At 40.4% G+C, this 14,294-nt stretch overlaps 1 protein-coding gene across 5 annotated transcripts; it reads left to right on the top strand.

Annotated features, from left to right (window-relative positions):
* Positions 1-14,263, top strand: LOC117414728 (uromodulin-like 1). Of its 5 annotated transcripts, none has more exons than XM_034024502.3 (18): positions 1-67; positions 179-234; positions 1,675-1,744; positions 2,185-2,336; positions 2,556-2,623; positions 3,256-3,343; positions 3,569-3,811; positions 4,131-4,430; positions 5,743-6,012; positions 6,439-6,560; positions 8,942-9,164; positions 9,408-9,554; positions 10,334-10,524; positions 10,964-11,118; positions 11,775-12,038; positions 12,815-12,974; positions 13,383-13,521; positions 13,694-14,263. In XM_034024502.3, coding segments are annotated over exons 1-18 (2,703 nt in total). In that variant the 5' UTR covers positions 1-65; the 3' UTR covers positions 13,747-14,263. The 5 variants fall into 5 exon arrangements, with proteins under 5 accessions (XP_033880393.3, XP_058883608.1, XP_058883609.1 ...); XM_059027625.1 differs by having other exon boundaries at positions 5,743-5,850; XM_059027626.1 differs by lacking the exon at positions 3,569-3,811.
* Positions 14,264-14,294: the final 31 nt, after the last annotated feature.

Below are 14,294 nucleotides of genomic sequence, written 5' to 3' on the forward strand. Positions count from 1 at the left end.
CAACAAAACTCCAACTGACTAGTATTCAGTCTGCTGGTGTATTAGCGTAGAAAGTTCATTTGAAAATGTAGGTAAAACTTAAATTACTCACAGTGCATTTCTTAACAAAAAAAATATTTAGATAGCTGTTGTACAACGTTATTATTAATTTTTTTAAATGTTCGTTGGTGTTTTGCAGGATGTTACCGTTTATAGTGCTTTTGCTGGCCGTGCAATCGCATTCAGACTTCATAGGTGAGTGTTTATACGAGTGGCATGTGTTATCTTTTGAGATGTAGCGATAATATTCGTTCTTTAAGATGCAACCCTTTTAAAACCATATGTTTTATATATTTTTCTTTAGGATAGATTCTTTATGAATTGATTTCCCAGGGAGCACAACGTCATGCATTTCAAAGAACTGAACTGAAAAATCACTGTGGTTTCTTTCAAGTGAATTAAAAATAAAAAGCACCTTAGAAAAGTCGTTTTCCATTCAGTACATTTATAAATAGGCTAATACTCACAGTAAGTGGGAGAAGTGGCGGGTCGTCAAGGGCCTTGAGTTACAGGTGAGCTCAGCAAGAGCGCTACAGAGACGCAGCGATTCAGAACAGAACTCTGATAGATAGATACTCGTCTTGAATATCCGCATACATGGTGTGACCTTCAGATACTTAAGACAGGAAACACTTTAACTGCATGTGTTGTAAGCCTGACTTGGATCGCATAATTTGACAACTTTAATCGCCAGTTTTAAACACACAACACATTTTGGTGGATGAATGATGCGGTATCTGTCGTGGCCGGGGTTCTGTCCCTTGCGCTACCATTACTTGCAAAGTGAAGTTTCGTACACACCAGTAGTACGGTACCATATTGTGTGTTTTTCCTGAGTCAGGAGTACCAGTAACACAAATATGCGTTGACTCGTATGTGTATTTAAAAATAGCATTATATTGTATTGTAACGTAGACGGGGGAAGGCAACAGCAGGGCTGGCAGGTGACGTAATCACACAGACATAAGCCCGATACACGCTCCTTGCAAGGGAGCCGGCTCTTTTGTATAGCGTTGTCGGCGCTATGATTTAGTGCGAGAGGTCCCGGATTTGCGCCCGCGCTCCGCCTGTGTGTGGATTGTCTCGCCCTGTGTGATGCGCCTGCCTACGGCAACCAAGATTGCTAGTATGTTTTCCCGGTAATGGGGTTTTTAACAGAAATGGGCTTTGTAGCACCGGTACTTGTCATTGTTTTCTTGGTCTTTGTGAAGTGCGATTTTCTGAACTCGTAGCATAAGGTATGACAATTGTATCTTTCTTGTGTACCTAAAAAAAAAAAACAACAAATGACGGTTGTTTTATTGGCCATAGCGAACGGTTGTGTTGACGCCACAGCAGCCCACTTCATTTGAGCTGCTAATACTGTTGACTTGTAGATTTTGCTTCACTCACAGCTCGCACCGAGTATTTGCTTCTTACTATCACAGCGACTCCTACTGTACCCTCGCGCACTACATTCATAAGAACTGTTGTCTGAAAAATCACAGCATTTCCACTGTAAACGTAAGTAAAATATAGATTTGAATATGACTTGGCGGTCCGGTCAAAATGCACTATAAAATGACGACTTCGTGCACCTGCTCCATTGCGCCTTTGACAATAATAATATATTTGTGGTATTGTGTTAAATCTCAGGTGGAAGAAAATATACATGTGGTGTGATCTCAATCTGCTGGATGTATACGTTTGATATCGACCCTGAAAGGTACAGTAGTGCTGTATGCGCAATGAATACAAACGAATATATTTACTGTTTTGATGTTGCAAATAACCTAAAACTCCAAACAAGACAAAGCCAATTTCACCCACTCTAAATGAATGTGAGTCTTTCACCCGTCCTCACTCCCAGTATCTTGTATACAATTAAGATCTGGTGTTCATCAGATCTAAGCCAGTTCATGCATAGTTAGAGGCTGATTGGGCTCAGGGGTGGAGTAGAGTTTCTGCAATGTTCCCTTTCTATGTTGCATCGATGTGCACAGGAAGATTCAGACTTCAGTGATGCACAAGGTATATGTACAACATGAGTCTTATGGGGGAAACCCTATTAACATAGGAGAGTACCACTTTCTTGTGTTGCAGTTTCTCTTGAGTGAATGCATTGATGAGCCCTGTTCTGTGCTACTTGTTTGTTCTTGTAAGCAGACCTGCAGTACAGTTCATGCTGGGAGACTCTGATTTACTGATGGCTGGAGGAAAAGGAAAGTTCATGTCTTTGCAATTGGCACCGTCTTATAAACCCAAAATAACATTTAAAACCAGCTCCAGGTTGGAAATGTGGAAGCTCTCCACTACCTGTAAGTATTCTGCAATATCAACATCTGCTCAGGAGCGAGTACAAGATTTAGTAACGTGAAAGGGAGAAAGTAGAGATGATATTTATGTATTTTATTTCTTTGTAAATGGGGGGAGGGGGTGATGCGGAGAGGACATTTCGGATTCAATATGGATTCATTCAAGACCTAGCAGTGTTCACTTTATTTTATTTTTTATTTCATTTATTCATGCTTTTAAAGGTCCACCAACTGCTCAAAATGTGAGGCGATACAGTCGACCTGTAACGGCACCACAGGGCAGGACTGAGGTGAGTTTTTAAACCTGGTCAGTGGTGACTGCTTGCCCGTCTCATCTTGGGTATATTACAGTAACTTCTGGACTGTGTAACAATCCCTGTGTATATTGCCTTTACCCCTTAAATCATGTTCTCCCTGGAGTGAGCATGCAGTCTTCGGTGGCGTTCTGTTTGTTACGACTGCCTGAGTGATCTTAGCAGATGGGTCGCGTAGGAACCAGTGCAGGTGGAGCAGCTACATAAAGTAGTTGTGAATGTATAAGTCATTTTTTTTTTTTTTGGGGGGGGGGGGGGGTGAGACTTTACTGTGTTTTTAAACCTCATGCTACCACCTGTGTGGGGTGAAGACCTTATTTCCACTTCTGAAATAATAAACACAGTTGAAATGAGGTAACGCTGCAGAACTGCTTGAGTTTTAAGGAACCCTAACCCAAATAAAAATGACAAACAAAAAAAAAAAAGGAGGAGGGGGGGGGGGGGGGGGTCATTAATAGGACTGTTGGTCTCCCATCGGGTGTGAAACAGAAATGAAAGAGCTGTTCACCAGGTTTTTACAGCTGAAGTCCTTAAGCAATGTAATTTGTTCCTTGCCAATCTCCATTTAAACGTCACTCCTGAGCCTGTAACTGTCCTTTCTCCTTCAGGAAGCTTTGGAAAAAGTTGGTCACATCAACATGTGTGAAAATGGAACGCAGTATCTTCTGCAGGAGGATGATTTTTTTATTCTTGTTGGTAAGCTGCATGTGCTTTGCCCTAGTTAAGCAGTGTGTGTAATTATATATACATATATACATATATACATAAATTAAATTGCATTTTAAAATTGAACCCTACTTATGGATGGCTTTATCCAAGAAGAAATGCACAGAACCCCTCATTGCAAACATTAAGAGGTAAGTGAAAGTTTAAATGTGTATTCATAGCTTGCTGTTTTTGATACTCGCATGTCTCTCTTAGGTTATACTCGCTGCTTCCCGATAACCGTGCAGTCCAGAGACACGTCATCTCTGCTTCTCTCCTGGACTGTAACCTCCCCTTTGCACACAGTGGCCCTGTATGATATAACAGGGAAGTGGCTGAGGAATGAAACCACTGATGAGACGCTGTACAGGGTGGCTGGCCTGGAGCCCTGCCGAGAGTACAGAGTCTGCGTCCACTTAGGAAGCCTCCTCGCTGTTGTGTGTGTATCGGCTTTAACAGGTAGTGAGCACCATCCCTCTGTTTTAAATGTGCTTCTGGTATCTGATCCTTGTAAACCTAAATGAACCTCTTATAACTATTGTATGTCGTCTTTAAAGCTGTTGCTGTGTGTTCTGGGTTTAAGATCAACTCAAAATGGCACAGTTAATCCTACGGTTTTTATATAGGGAGGTTGACAATCGTCTTAAAGGGAAGTTACTTGAGAGAACAAGTGTCAGAAGAAGACTAGACTGTCTGTCTAATAAATGGGAGTTGATTGCAGTGCTAATAATTCTCTGGGGCAGTGACCTATTTGACTTTTTTTAATTTTATTTTGCAGACCCTATGAAACCGAGCAACTTCAGCATACTTCGCTCCAACTCCATCAGCATCACAGTTTCATGGACATACCCACAATTGACACATTTCTCCTGGTTCCGTCTCACCGTCTTCCTTTTCAACCACACTCTAGGTGCATACGTGCAACGGGATTCGCCTTATGAACATGCAGAGTTTGATTCTGAGTTTGTTGTTGAAGGCATTCCTCCGTGCAGTAAAGTGCGCCTCGCCCTGCAGACGGTCTGTGAGACCCAAGTGCACATGACAAGCAGCCTGCCAGTTCTTGTCGACGGCAGCACAGGTGATGTTGCAGCACTAATCAGTAATTCAGTGAAAAGCATGCCCGTTGGCATTATGTTATGCTCCGAGTTCAGTCGCGCTATCTGCTTGCCTTTTTAGGGTGGTGGTCTCGGGCCAAGTCATACTGTGAAAATGTGAATTAAGCCAAGTTTATTGCAGGACTGGAGTATCTGTTCCCAAGCAGATCACCTTCTCCAGGTCTACATAGGTGTAGTGACTTGCCAATTTTCTGAGGTTAGGTTGGGTGGAGGGGTTTGAAAAATTATTATATAACACATTAAAACGGAGCAAGCATTCAATATGGTATAAACACCATGGATGGAGTCACAAGTTAAGACATTCACTAGGTAGACCTGCATCTGATTGGACAGTTCAATACAATGCCTTATTGTTATTGGTTATTTAATAATACTGTCCTTTTTTTATACGCAAGTTTTCAGTATGGTTTTTCATGTTAATCTTTGTTCCTTGTTCCGAAGGTCTGCCCAAAGGGTTTGCCTGTAACAAATAGATTTAATTTTTTTATAGCACCTTTTCATTACAGAAATCTCAAAGCACCTTTACATAAAGATTAAAACAAACCTAAAAACAGTAAGCACATTACAAAAACGGCAGTTGTATGTAACAAGGCCCAACATAGGGTGTCCGTATACGTCAAATACCTCTGGGTGTTGTGTGGCACGAGACAGAGTACCTCCAAATCCCGAGAAGTCTGTAATATTCAACCATATATGGACACCCTGATGGGCCTTATTGCATTTTATAATCCAGGTCAAACAGTGGATTTAAATAAATAAATATATATATATCCTTACGCCAATAAAGGGTCTGCAAAAGTAGGCCCATTTATAACTTTGAACTGCACACCAAGTTAAGCTGAGTAAATTTATTTAATTGACACGCAAAAGTAAAATATATTTTACTTGTTGAATTTTACATTGTCATTGAAAAGTTCCACCCGGTGGCAGAGTTGAGACAGAACTTGGCTTTTGCAGCACCTGAAAGGCTTTTCAAATGAATCCTTGTATTTCCAGTCGTGTTTTTGGTATTTATTTTGTGAGATGAGCATGGAGTTCAGGATAACTACAATTCAAACGCACTTTCGCATTCGTTCAACACTGAGGACCTAGGCTACTGTGATTCCAATAAGGTAAGTATTTGTCAATAGGAGATTTAAAACCAAGGCGTTGATCTGACATGCTGGCCTCGCGTGGCATAGAGCATCGCAATTGAATGATCGTTTGCTCTCGCTCCCAATATACATACGTTGGGGTTCATTCATTTGTTCATTTTGGTTTTTTTGTTTTGTGCAGGTCCTGGAACTGTGTACGATGTCCAGTTCATGTCCGAGGAATTCAGGATTGTGTGGAATTCCCATTCTGGGCCTGACGTTGCCTTTGGCTACCAGCTGTTAAAAAGGGGTGATGTACTTCAGAGGGGGTCTGTAAACTCCACTTCCCTCGATATTGGCTACATGGTGCCTGATTCCGATTCTCTCCTTGAACTTGAACTGTTTGAGACATGCTTTAAGATGAGAGGTCATTCTGTCTTCTATCAGTTTGACTATAAAGCCGTCTCTCAAAGTAATTTTTTTTTCTGATTTTTATTGTGTGTATTTTCAAGTGTTAATGGTGTAGTCATTGCTTAGTATAATAAGGTTAACAATGCATTTTAGGGAATATGTTAAACAGTAACTTGCATTAATGTTAACTTTTTTCTGGAATATTAACACAATGGAGGGGGGGGGGGATGGAAGAACGATGCAAGTACTGATAAATAGAGGGTGTTAATTTGGTAACAGAATATATATTTGCATCTTATCAGAATGTACAGGGGGAGTTCCCATTAACCTTACTTTTTTTTAGGGAATTGTAAGATGTGTTAAGTAACCTGGAAGTATTCCACAGACCTTGCATTGTGTAAAATGTTAATTACGTTGAAGCTAGAAAAGTATGATGACAAAAGTACATTTTACAGGAATTCCTTCTAAAGATAATTTCCTATCGCAGACACGTGTAAACTATGTGAGCTGTCTGAACTTGCCATTGTAGTTCCGTGGAAGCTTCCATCCCACCTGATGGACACTTTTGCAAAGCCCAGACTTAAATTTAAAGAAATTTTCAAACACAAGGTAAGTAATTTATTATTTAGATACAGATAATTAAATAACGGCAAACCCCTCTATCCAAGGAGTATCAGGATCCAAAAGGATAATCAATTGCTAGAAATAGAAACTAGAAACTGAAAACTCCCTTTTAATAATTGTCTACAACTGTTCAGCTTCTGCTTTCCAAATCAGTCTAAATTGCTATATACCATGCTATCTGAAGGCGGAAACTTATTAAAATAGTGAGTTTTCTGTATCCATTTATTTTCTTGGACGTAGAACTGTCTGCTCTTATTGAACTCCGTGTGTGTCATTTGAGAGATGTATTTTAACTGCTTTTCTAGCTGTGAGGTGACAGTCTTGAACTTTGAATATGTATGTACAGTGCCTTGCGAAAGTATTCGGCCCCCTTGAACTTTGCGACCTTTTGCCACATTTCAGGCTTCAAACATAAAGATATGAAACTGTAATTTTTTGTGAAGAATCAACAACAAGTGGGACACAATCATGAAGTGGAACGAAATTTATTGGATATTTCAAACTTTTTTAACAAATAAAAAACTGAAAAATTGGGCGTGCAAAATTATTCAGCCCCTTTACTTTCAGTGCAGCAAACTCTCTCCAGAAGTTCAGTGAGGATCTCTGAATGATCCAATGTTGACCTAAATGACTAATGATGATAAATAGAATCCACCTGTGTGTAATTAAGTCTCCGTATAAATGCACCTGCACTGTGATAGTCTCAGAGGTCCGTTTAAAGCGCAGAGAGCATCATGAAGAACAAGGAACACACCAGGCAGGTCCGAGATACTGTTGTGGAGAAGTTTAAAGCTGGATTTGGATACAAAAAGATTTCCCAAGCTTTAAACATCCCAAGGAGCACTGTGCAAGCGATAATATTGAAATGGAAGGAGTATCAGACCACTGCAAATCTACCAAGACCTGGCCGTCCCTCTAAACTTTCAGCTCATACAAGGAGAAGACTGATCAGAGATGTAGCCAAGAGGCCCATGATCACTCTGGATGAACTGCAGAGATCTACAGCTGAGGTGGGAGACTCTGTCCATAGGACAACAATCAGTCGTATACTGCACAAATCTGGCCTTTATGGAAGAGTGGCAAGAAGAAAGCCATTTCTTAAAGATATCCATAAAAAGTGTTTACAGTTTGCCACAAGCCACCTGGGAGACGCACCAAACATGTGGAAGAAGGTGCTCTGGTCAGATGAAACCAAAATCGAACTTTTTGGCAACAATGCAAAACGTTATGTTTGGCGTAAAAGCAACACAGCTCATCACTCTGAACACACCATCCCCACTGTCAAACATGGTGGTGGCAGCATCATGGTTTGGGCCTGCTTTTCTTCAGCAGGGACAGGGAAGATGGTTAAAATTGATGGGAAGATGGATGGAGCCAAATACAGGACCATTCTGGAAGAAAACCTGATGGAGTCTGCAAAAGACCTGAGACTGGGACGGAGATTTGTCTTCCAACAAGACAATGATCCAAAACATAAAGCAAAATCTACAATGGAATGGTTCACAAATAAACATATCCAGGTGTTAGAATGGCCAAGTCAAAGTCCAGACCTGAATCCAATCGAGAATCTGTGGAAAGAACTGAAAACTGCTGTTCACAAATGCTCTCCATCCAACCTCACTGAGCTCGAGCTGTTTTGCAAGGAGGAATGGGCAAAAATTTCAGTCTCTCGATGTGCAAAACTGATAGACACATACCCCAAGCGACTTACAGCTGTAATCGCAGCAAAAGGTGGCGCTACAAAGTATTAACTTAAGGGGGCTGAATAATTTTGCACGCCCAATTTTTCAGTTTTTTATTTGTTAAAGTTTGAAATATCCAATAAATTTCGTTCCACTTCATGATTGTGTCCCACTTGTTGTTGATTCTTCACAAAAAATTACAGTTTCATATCTTTGTTTGAAGCCTGAAATGTGGCAAAAGGTCGCAAAGTTCAAGGGGGCCGAATACTTTCGCAAGGCACTGTAATTATACCCAACCAAGTAGAGCTGTACTATTCTACCATTGTACTGTATTAAAAGCCTAATGTTGGCATACTTCAAACAGGGTATGATGCAAATCTATGGTCCTGATGGATTGTTTTGATTAATGTGTCACCCATAATGTTTTGTGCTTTCCTGGAACATTACAACAAATACGGTAGAATTGCAGTTTCTTTACTGGTCCACCAACCTGCTGTACTTTTAGGTACCCCCCCCTAGGGTTTATTTTGGCACCAGCATTGCTGCTACTTGAAGAACAATGTCTAATAATGTGGGGTGATATCTTAAATACAATATTAACCTTAAATGGGCACATGGTGCCCTCTGGTGGAAGATCTAACACAACAATCTGTTCTTTTCTAATCTTTGTTTTCTCCTCTTTAGCTGGAGGCTATGTTTAAGGGATACGAAGGGGCAGCGGGAGTTGTAGTTGAACTGCTAGATTTCTCACAGCTTGAGAATGCAACTCGAATACACTTTGAAGTCTTTGTTGTAGATGGCAATGGAAGCAAAGTGCTGCTAAGTGAAGAGACACAGAGGAAGCATATTGAATCTCTTAACCTCACTAACATCACTGTCAAGGACAACCGCACTCTGCAATGGGATGGTAAAGATTTAGAAGTGTTATCTGTGATTTCTTTAAATATGTCCTGAACTCGCTATTGGACCGTTTCAGAATTCTTATGTGAAGAAACTGCACCTGGGTGGAAATGCTTCATTAAGTCTAGCACTGTGAACCACCGTGACTTTTTTTTTTTTTTAGCAAAATTCAGTTATTCAGATTATGTTGCTTTAGTGTTTATTAGGAATATTTCTTCTACTGTATTGTGATTTCCTCTTCGTATTGCAGATACAGATGAGTGTGCATCCTCTCACCTGAATAAGTGCCTCAAACACTCCCGTTGCATCAACACCCTGGACTCGTACACCTGTGTGTGCTCTCCAGGGTACTTTGACTTCAGTGAGGTTGCCAGTACTGAGGGAGCACTCTGTGACGGTAGGCCCTCTGTCGTTGCAATTAAATAAAGAAAATGTTTTCACATTTCTTTAACTATGCTCTGAGCTCCGCAGTGTCCTTGCTTTGTATGTTTTTTTGGGGTATTTTACTTGTAAGCAAATAAAGAAAAGCTTATAAAGTTCCAGACTTTTGAATAAACTGCTAGAGTGCCACGGTTCTTTTCTTGTCCAGCCCCAGTTATTGATTTCTTGATGGAGCAATTCATTACATTTAATGCAAAGAGAAAACGGTAATAATGAACCTGGTATCCTGTCACTAAAAGATGGACTTTTGATAACCTTGTATGTTTTTAAAGATTTATATTTGGAAATTGCTTAGAACCTCCTGCCAAAGCTTCTCCATCAGATCAAATTAACAAATAGATCACTTATTTATACTATTCTGTATGCTACTGATTTAAGTTTGAACCACACATGGTTTTTATTTTGTACATAGTTTTTTTTTTTTTTATACATTGCAATTTGTTTTCCAGGACCCCCTTGTAAATGAGACATCAGGTAAATCTCCTGGTTTAAATAAATACAATGAACTTCCTGTGCTGTAGGACAGTCTAAACCATGTGATCTACAGCTTGGGAAGTGATTCGATACCAGGAAGCAATGGCTTGAACCTTGTAAATCTGCAGCAGGGTTACAGTATTAAATGCTCATCCTTGACTAAACTGGAAAATAACCCTGATTTTTATAAGGGGAACAGTGCTTTTTAAACAGCATGTGTCCTCTGAGTGTCTGGTGCTGATTGCTGTGCTTGTCACACAGAGGCTGGAATGTATGTTCTCTGTGAACCTGGCTTGATGAAAGTTGGAATTTCGAAAGAGTTTCTGAAGAGCCGGCTTGCTGAGGACCTCAGTCTGGTTCTGAATGATGGTAGCTGCCTGGCTGAAGAGGGAGCGGATCTCTATTACTACTCCATCAGAGACCAGCACACCTACTGTGGAGCTCTGATTCAGGCAAGTATCGCAAAGGGTTTTCAGTCTTTATTCCTGTCATACTCCTGGATCAGGGGACTGTGATGGTGTTCTACCACCTGAACCCAAATACAACAACCACTCCATTTGGAGTTTTCCAGTGAAGCAGTTTTAAAAAATAAAAAAAAATAAAAATTCATACAGCTGTATATGCAGCATATTAGAAAAAAAAAAATGCAGTTCAATATCTCTGGATCCACAGCTGAGGCTGTCCTATTTGTTTTCCATCGAATAATGAGAATGCATTATATGGGAGCCATGATAACTGGCTGCATTAAAACGAGAGCATGTCGTACAAACGCACATCTACGCTTGTTCAGTTGTTGGTATCTGAATATTTCCATGCTAGTATGTGGATTGCTAAAATACCAACACTCTCCATTGAATATTAAAGTGTGTGTTTTGTATCTGCTTAAATCAGGTGAATGACACCCATGCAGTGTTTAAGCATACAGTCTACACTACCCATCAGTCCAGGCAGGTTGTCACTCGCACTGACCTGACGCTGGCATGGGAATGTGTGTATCCTCGTGAATACCTGCTGCAGACCCAGCCAGGATTGGATCCATCCAGTGTGTAAGAGAACAAGTCCTAGAATGTGTTGTGGGTATTTGCTTGATTTGATGAATTTGCAGGGGCTTAGTTGTTCTGGATTTGTATTTTGTCATTCTTTAATATTTGCTGCCCCTAAATCCCTCAAGTAAGGACTCTGCAGTGTGTTCTCCAGAATGGCCTGTTACTTTGAGACCTGATAATCCTCAAGCATTAATTCTCTGTATGCAGACTTGAATATAAAACTGCCAGCCCAACATCAACTATCAAAGTCTCTTAGATCTGCTCTCTCTAGCCCAGCTTGAATGAGACTGAGTGAGTTGCAACAACAAGGTGTAGCTTGTACTGCATAGTCATTTGAGAGCCTGTTTACACGGATGTCCTATAATTTTTTTTTTTTTTTTTTTTTTTACACAAAACTAAAGTGAGTCTTAAACCCCATTGCCATAATATAAATAAGAATACTACATCCCAACAAAAGTACTCTTTGATTATGTAACTTTGCCCTGACGATCTGAGGGTCATTCCACCTGATGGGAATAAACCCAGAGTCCATGCGGTCTGCCAAGTTTCTTTTCTTTTAAGACAAACTGTTTTAGAAAACTGAACCCGCGTTTCATGTTCTTTGTATCCAGTTTTCTAATAGTGTGCTTCTAATTCTGCATTTCTCTTCTCTCAAGGCCTGTGTCGGTAGTGCTGATCCAGTACAATTCCACTGGGATTCTTCAGCTCCGCATGACTCTCCATAGGGATGACAGGTTCAGCGATGACCAGCTCCTACAGGAAGTGCTGTACTGGCCAAGCAGTGACCTCTTTTTTGAAGTGACGCTCGGTGCTCCACAGGGAACCTTCGCTGATGGCTTTGTTTTGGAGGTGGTTTCCTGTTGGGCCACACAGACCCCAAACTCAGCAGAAGAACCAAAGACCTTCTTTCTGAAAGGAAGGTTGTAACTGCAGGAGTGAACTTACAAAAAATATTTCTTTATATATCTCTCTCTCTCTCTCTCTTTCTTTCTCTCTCTCTCTCTCTCTTAATGCGTTCCCTTCCTTTTTAATTCTACACTGTTCAGTTCACCTCTTTTCCCTGCCGGTCAGCACTGAAGCTGGGTCAGTCCAACAAATTGACAGCTTTGCTACACTGTTCAGTAACCTGTGACTTATCAGACCCCGATTTTAACACTAATCTTGGACTACTGTACCTTCCCTAAACTGTCCAATGGTCTGTGAAACCTTGGGTATAGGGGACAGGGCAAATACACTTTCAGTGCAGTGCTGTTTACAGTTTGTCTCGTGTCTTGTCAAAGAACCACAGTAGTGGTCGCCCGCAATGCCTGTTGCCATTAGCAACGTGATGCAGAAGCTCCGGTTGATCTAGAAATCTACACAATGGCCCAGCCACAGGCTTACAGGGATGACAAGGGGATAAATAGATTGTAAAGACTGGACTGGATAATCGAAGAAAGCCATTTACTCCAAATCATGATTCTTTTAGACAGTAGAATCACACCCAGTAAAGTTATCAACCCCAGAAATAAACCACCCCAGACATTAATTGGGGGGGGGGGGCTTGTGAATAGTCATGGTTTATTATCCCAAGACAGACACATGCCGTGCTGATGACTTGGAGTAAATAGCTTTGTGAATTTAGCCCTGTGTATTAGCAGAAACCCTTTGTCTTTTATATATAAAACGAAAACCTGACCTGTAATTTGTATTGCAGCTGCCCGGTTGATCACACGTTCAAGTGGTATTCTGTGCAGGAAGCTGAGCAGCGGAGTCGTTTTTCCGTGCAAATGTTTTCCATCGCCCCCTACAATCCTATCCACGTTCACTGCTGGATCAAGATCTGTACTGTGACAGAAAAGCACAACTGCTCAAGGGTAATTCTCAGATGTGTGTTTTAAAGAAACAAAATGAAACACTAAAAAAGCTGTTGCTTTTAATTAGATGTCCATGGTCATTTCATATATTTTTGGTGCTCCTAACATCACAAAATCAACACTCTGTGACAGCGTTGCTTTGCAATACTGCTATAGAGAGCAAGGGAAAGCACTGTTTGGTGGATGTACCTGTGTCCACCGCTAAATCTAATACTGATGTTTTGGTCTTCGTGGTTGATGGCATTAAAAACATCTATAGGCAGCATTTTCACAGGGATGTACAATGCATTAAATACTTAAACTGGTAGAAATTCAGACAAGGTTATAAACCTATGGACTCTTATTAAAACAAAGGTGAAAATATTAAACCTTTTTATAGCATAAAACTACTCCTCCCTCTTTATACAGAAATGTCTAGCTATGCCTTCTGTGAGGAGAAGGCATTTAAATCCCAACCTAAAACCAGGTGAAGCAGTCCTTTCATTGGGGCCAATCGCTGTTTGGGATCATCCAGATAACATGAAGGAGGACCCTGGGCTATCATTTTGTAAGTATTTTCAGAAGGCACATTTTTATACTTTTTTTTTTTTTAGGTTTACAAACATTTGCAAATAGTAAAGAGGGAGGTGTGTGCGGTAAAAAGGACAGCTTGAGTGATTGGTAGATTACTGTGGGAATATTTCTGTGCTTTTAAGTATTTGTGCTTTTTTATTTGACAGGGGGAAAAGTTCAAAATGCGATGTTGGTGGAACAGCAGGATTCCTGCTTTTAGCTTTGTTTGGTGTGATTGTACTGAAGGTCATTGTGAGAGACAGCAAGTTGCATCAAGAAAGGACTGCGGCACTACAGAATCACCATGAGTAGCCAGTGTTTCTATAAAAAAAAAAGTTTCAAAAGCTAACTCTGTTTTACTTTCTGGACCAATAACAAAAATAACTCCTCTTTGGTCAAGAAGTCCAGAGCTGTGTACGTGCATGGGAACTCCATCGTGGTGTTCAGTGCGGACCAAGGCTTTAAAATGGGTATTAATCTAAGCCCCTTTATCTTTAAGTTCACTTGTATGTGTTTTTTTTGTTTAATTGTGAAATATTAAATAAATACACCCTATATTTTGGAAGTTTGCCTGGTTTCTAACATCCACTGGGATTGAGTTCAAAAGAATTTGATATTGCTGATTTAACATTAATTCTGGAGATTTTTTTACATGTAAGAATTTTGCATGTGCTCAGAATAAACATGATCTAAATCCTTAACACAACACCCCCATCATTGCACAAATAAGCATCATGATAGCTGTGCACTACATAAAGTAGAAATGCA

Source organism: Acipenser ruthenus, chromosome 7 (genome assembly GCF_902713425.1).
Source record: "Acipenser ruthenus chromosome 7, fAciRut3.2 maternal haplotype, whole genome shotgun sequence".
Taxonomy (NCBI): domain Eukaryota; kingdom Metazoa; phylum Chordata; class Actinopteri; order Acipenseriformes; family Acipenseridae; genus Acipenser; species Acipenser ruthenus.

What these genes read in the sequence shown, in the direction of transcription:
- LOC117414728 (XM_034024502.3), top strand. An exon ending in ATCGCATTCAGACTTCATAG is followed by an intron (nt 235 to 1,674) that starts GTGAGTGTTTAT and finishes GTTAAATCTCAG; the next exon opens with GTGGAAGAAAATATACATGT. An exon ending in GGACCCTGGGCTATCATTTT is followed by an intron (nt 13,522 to 13,693) that starts GTAAGTATTTTC and finishes TTTATTTGACAG; the next exon opens with GGGGAAAAGTTCAAAATGCG.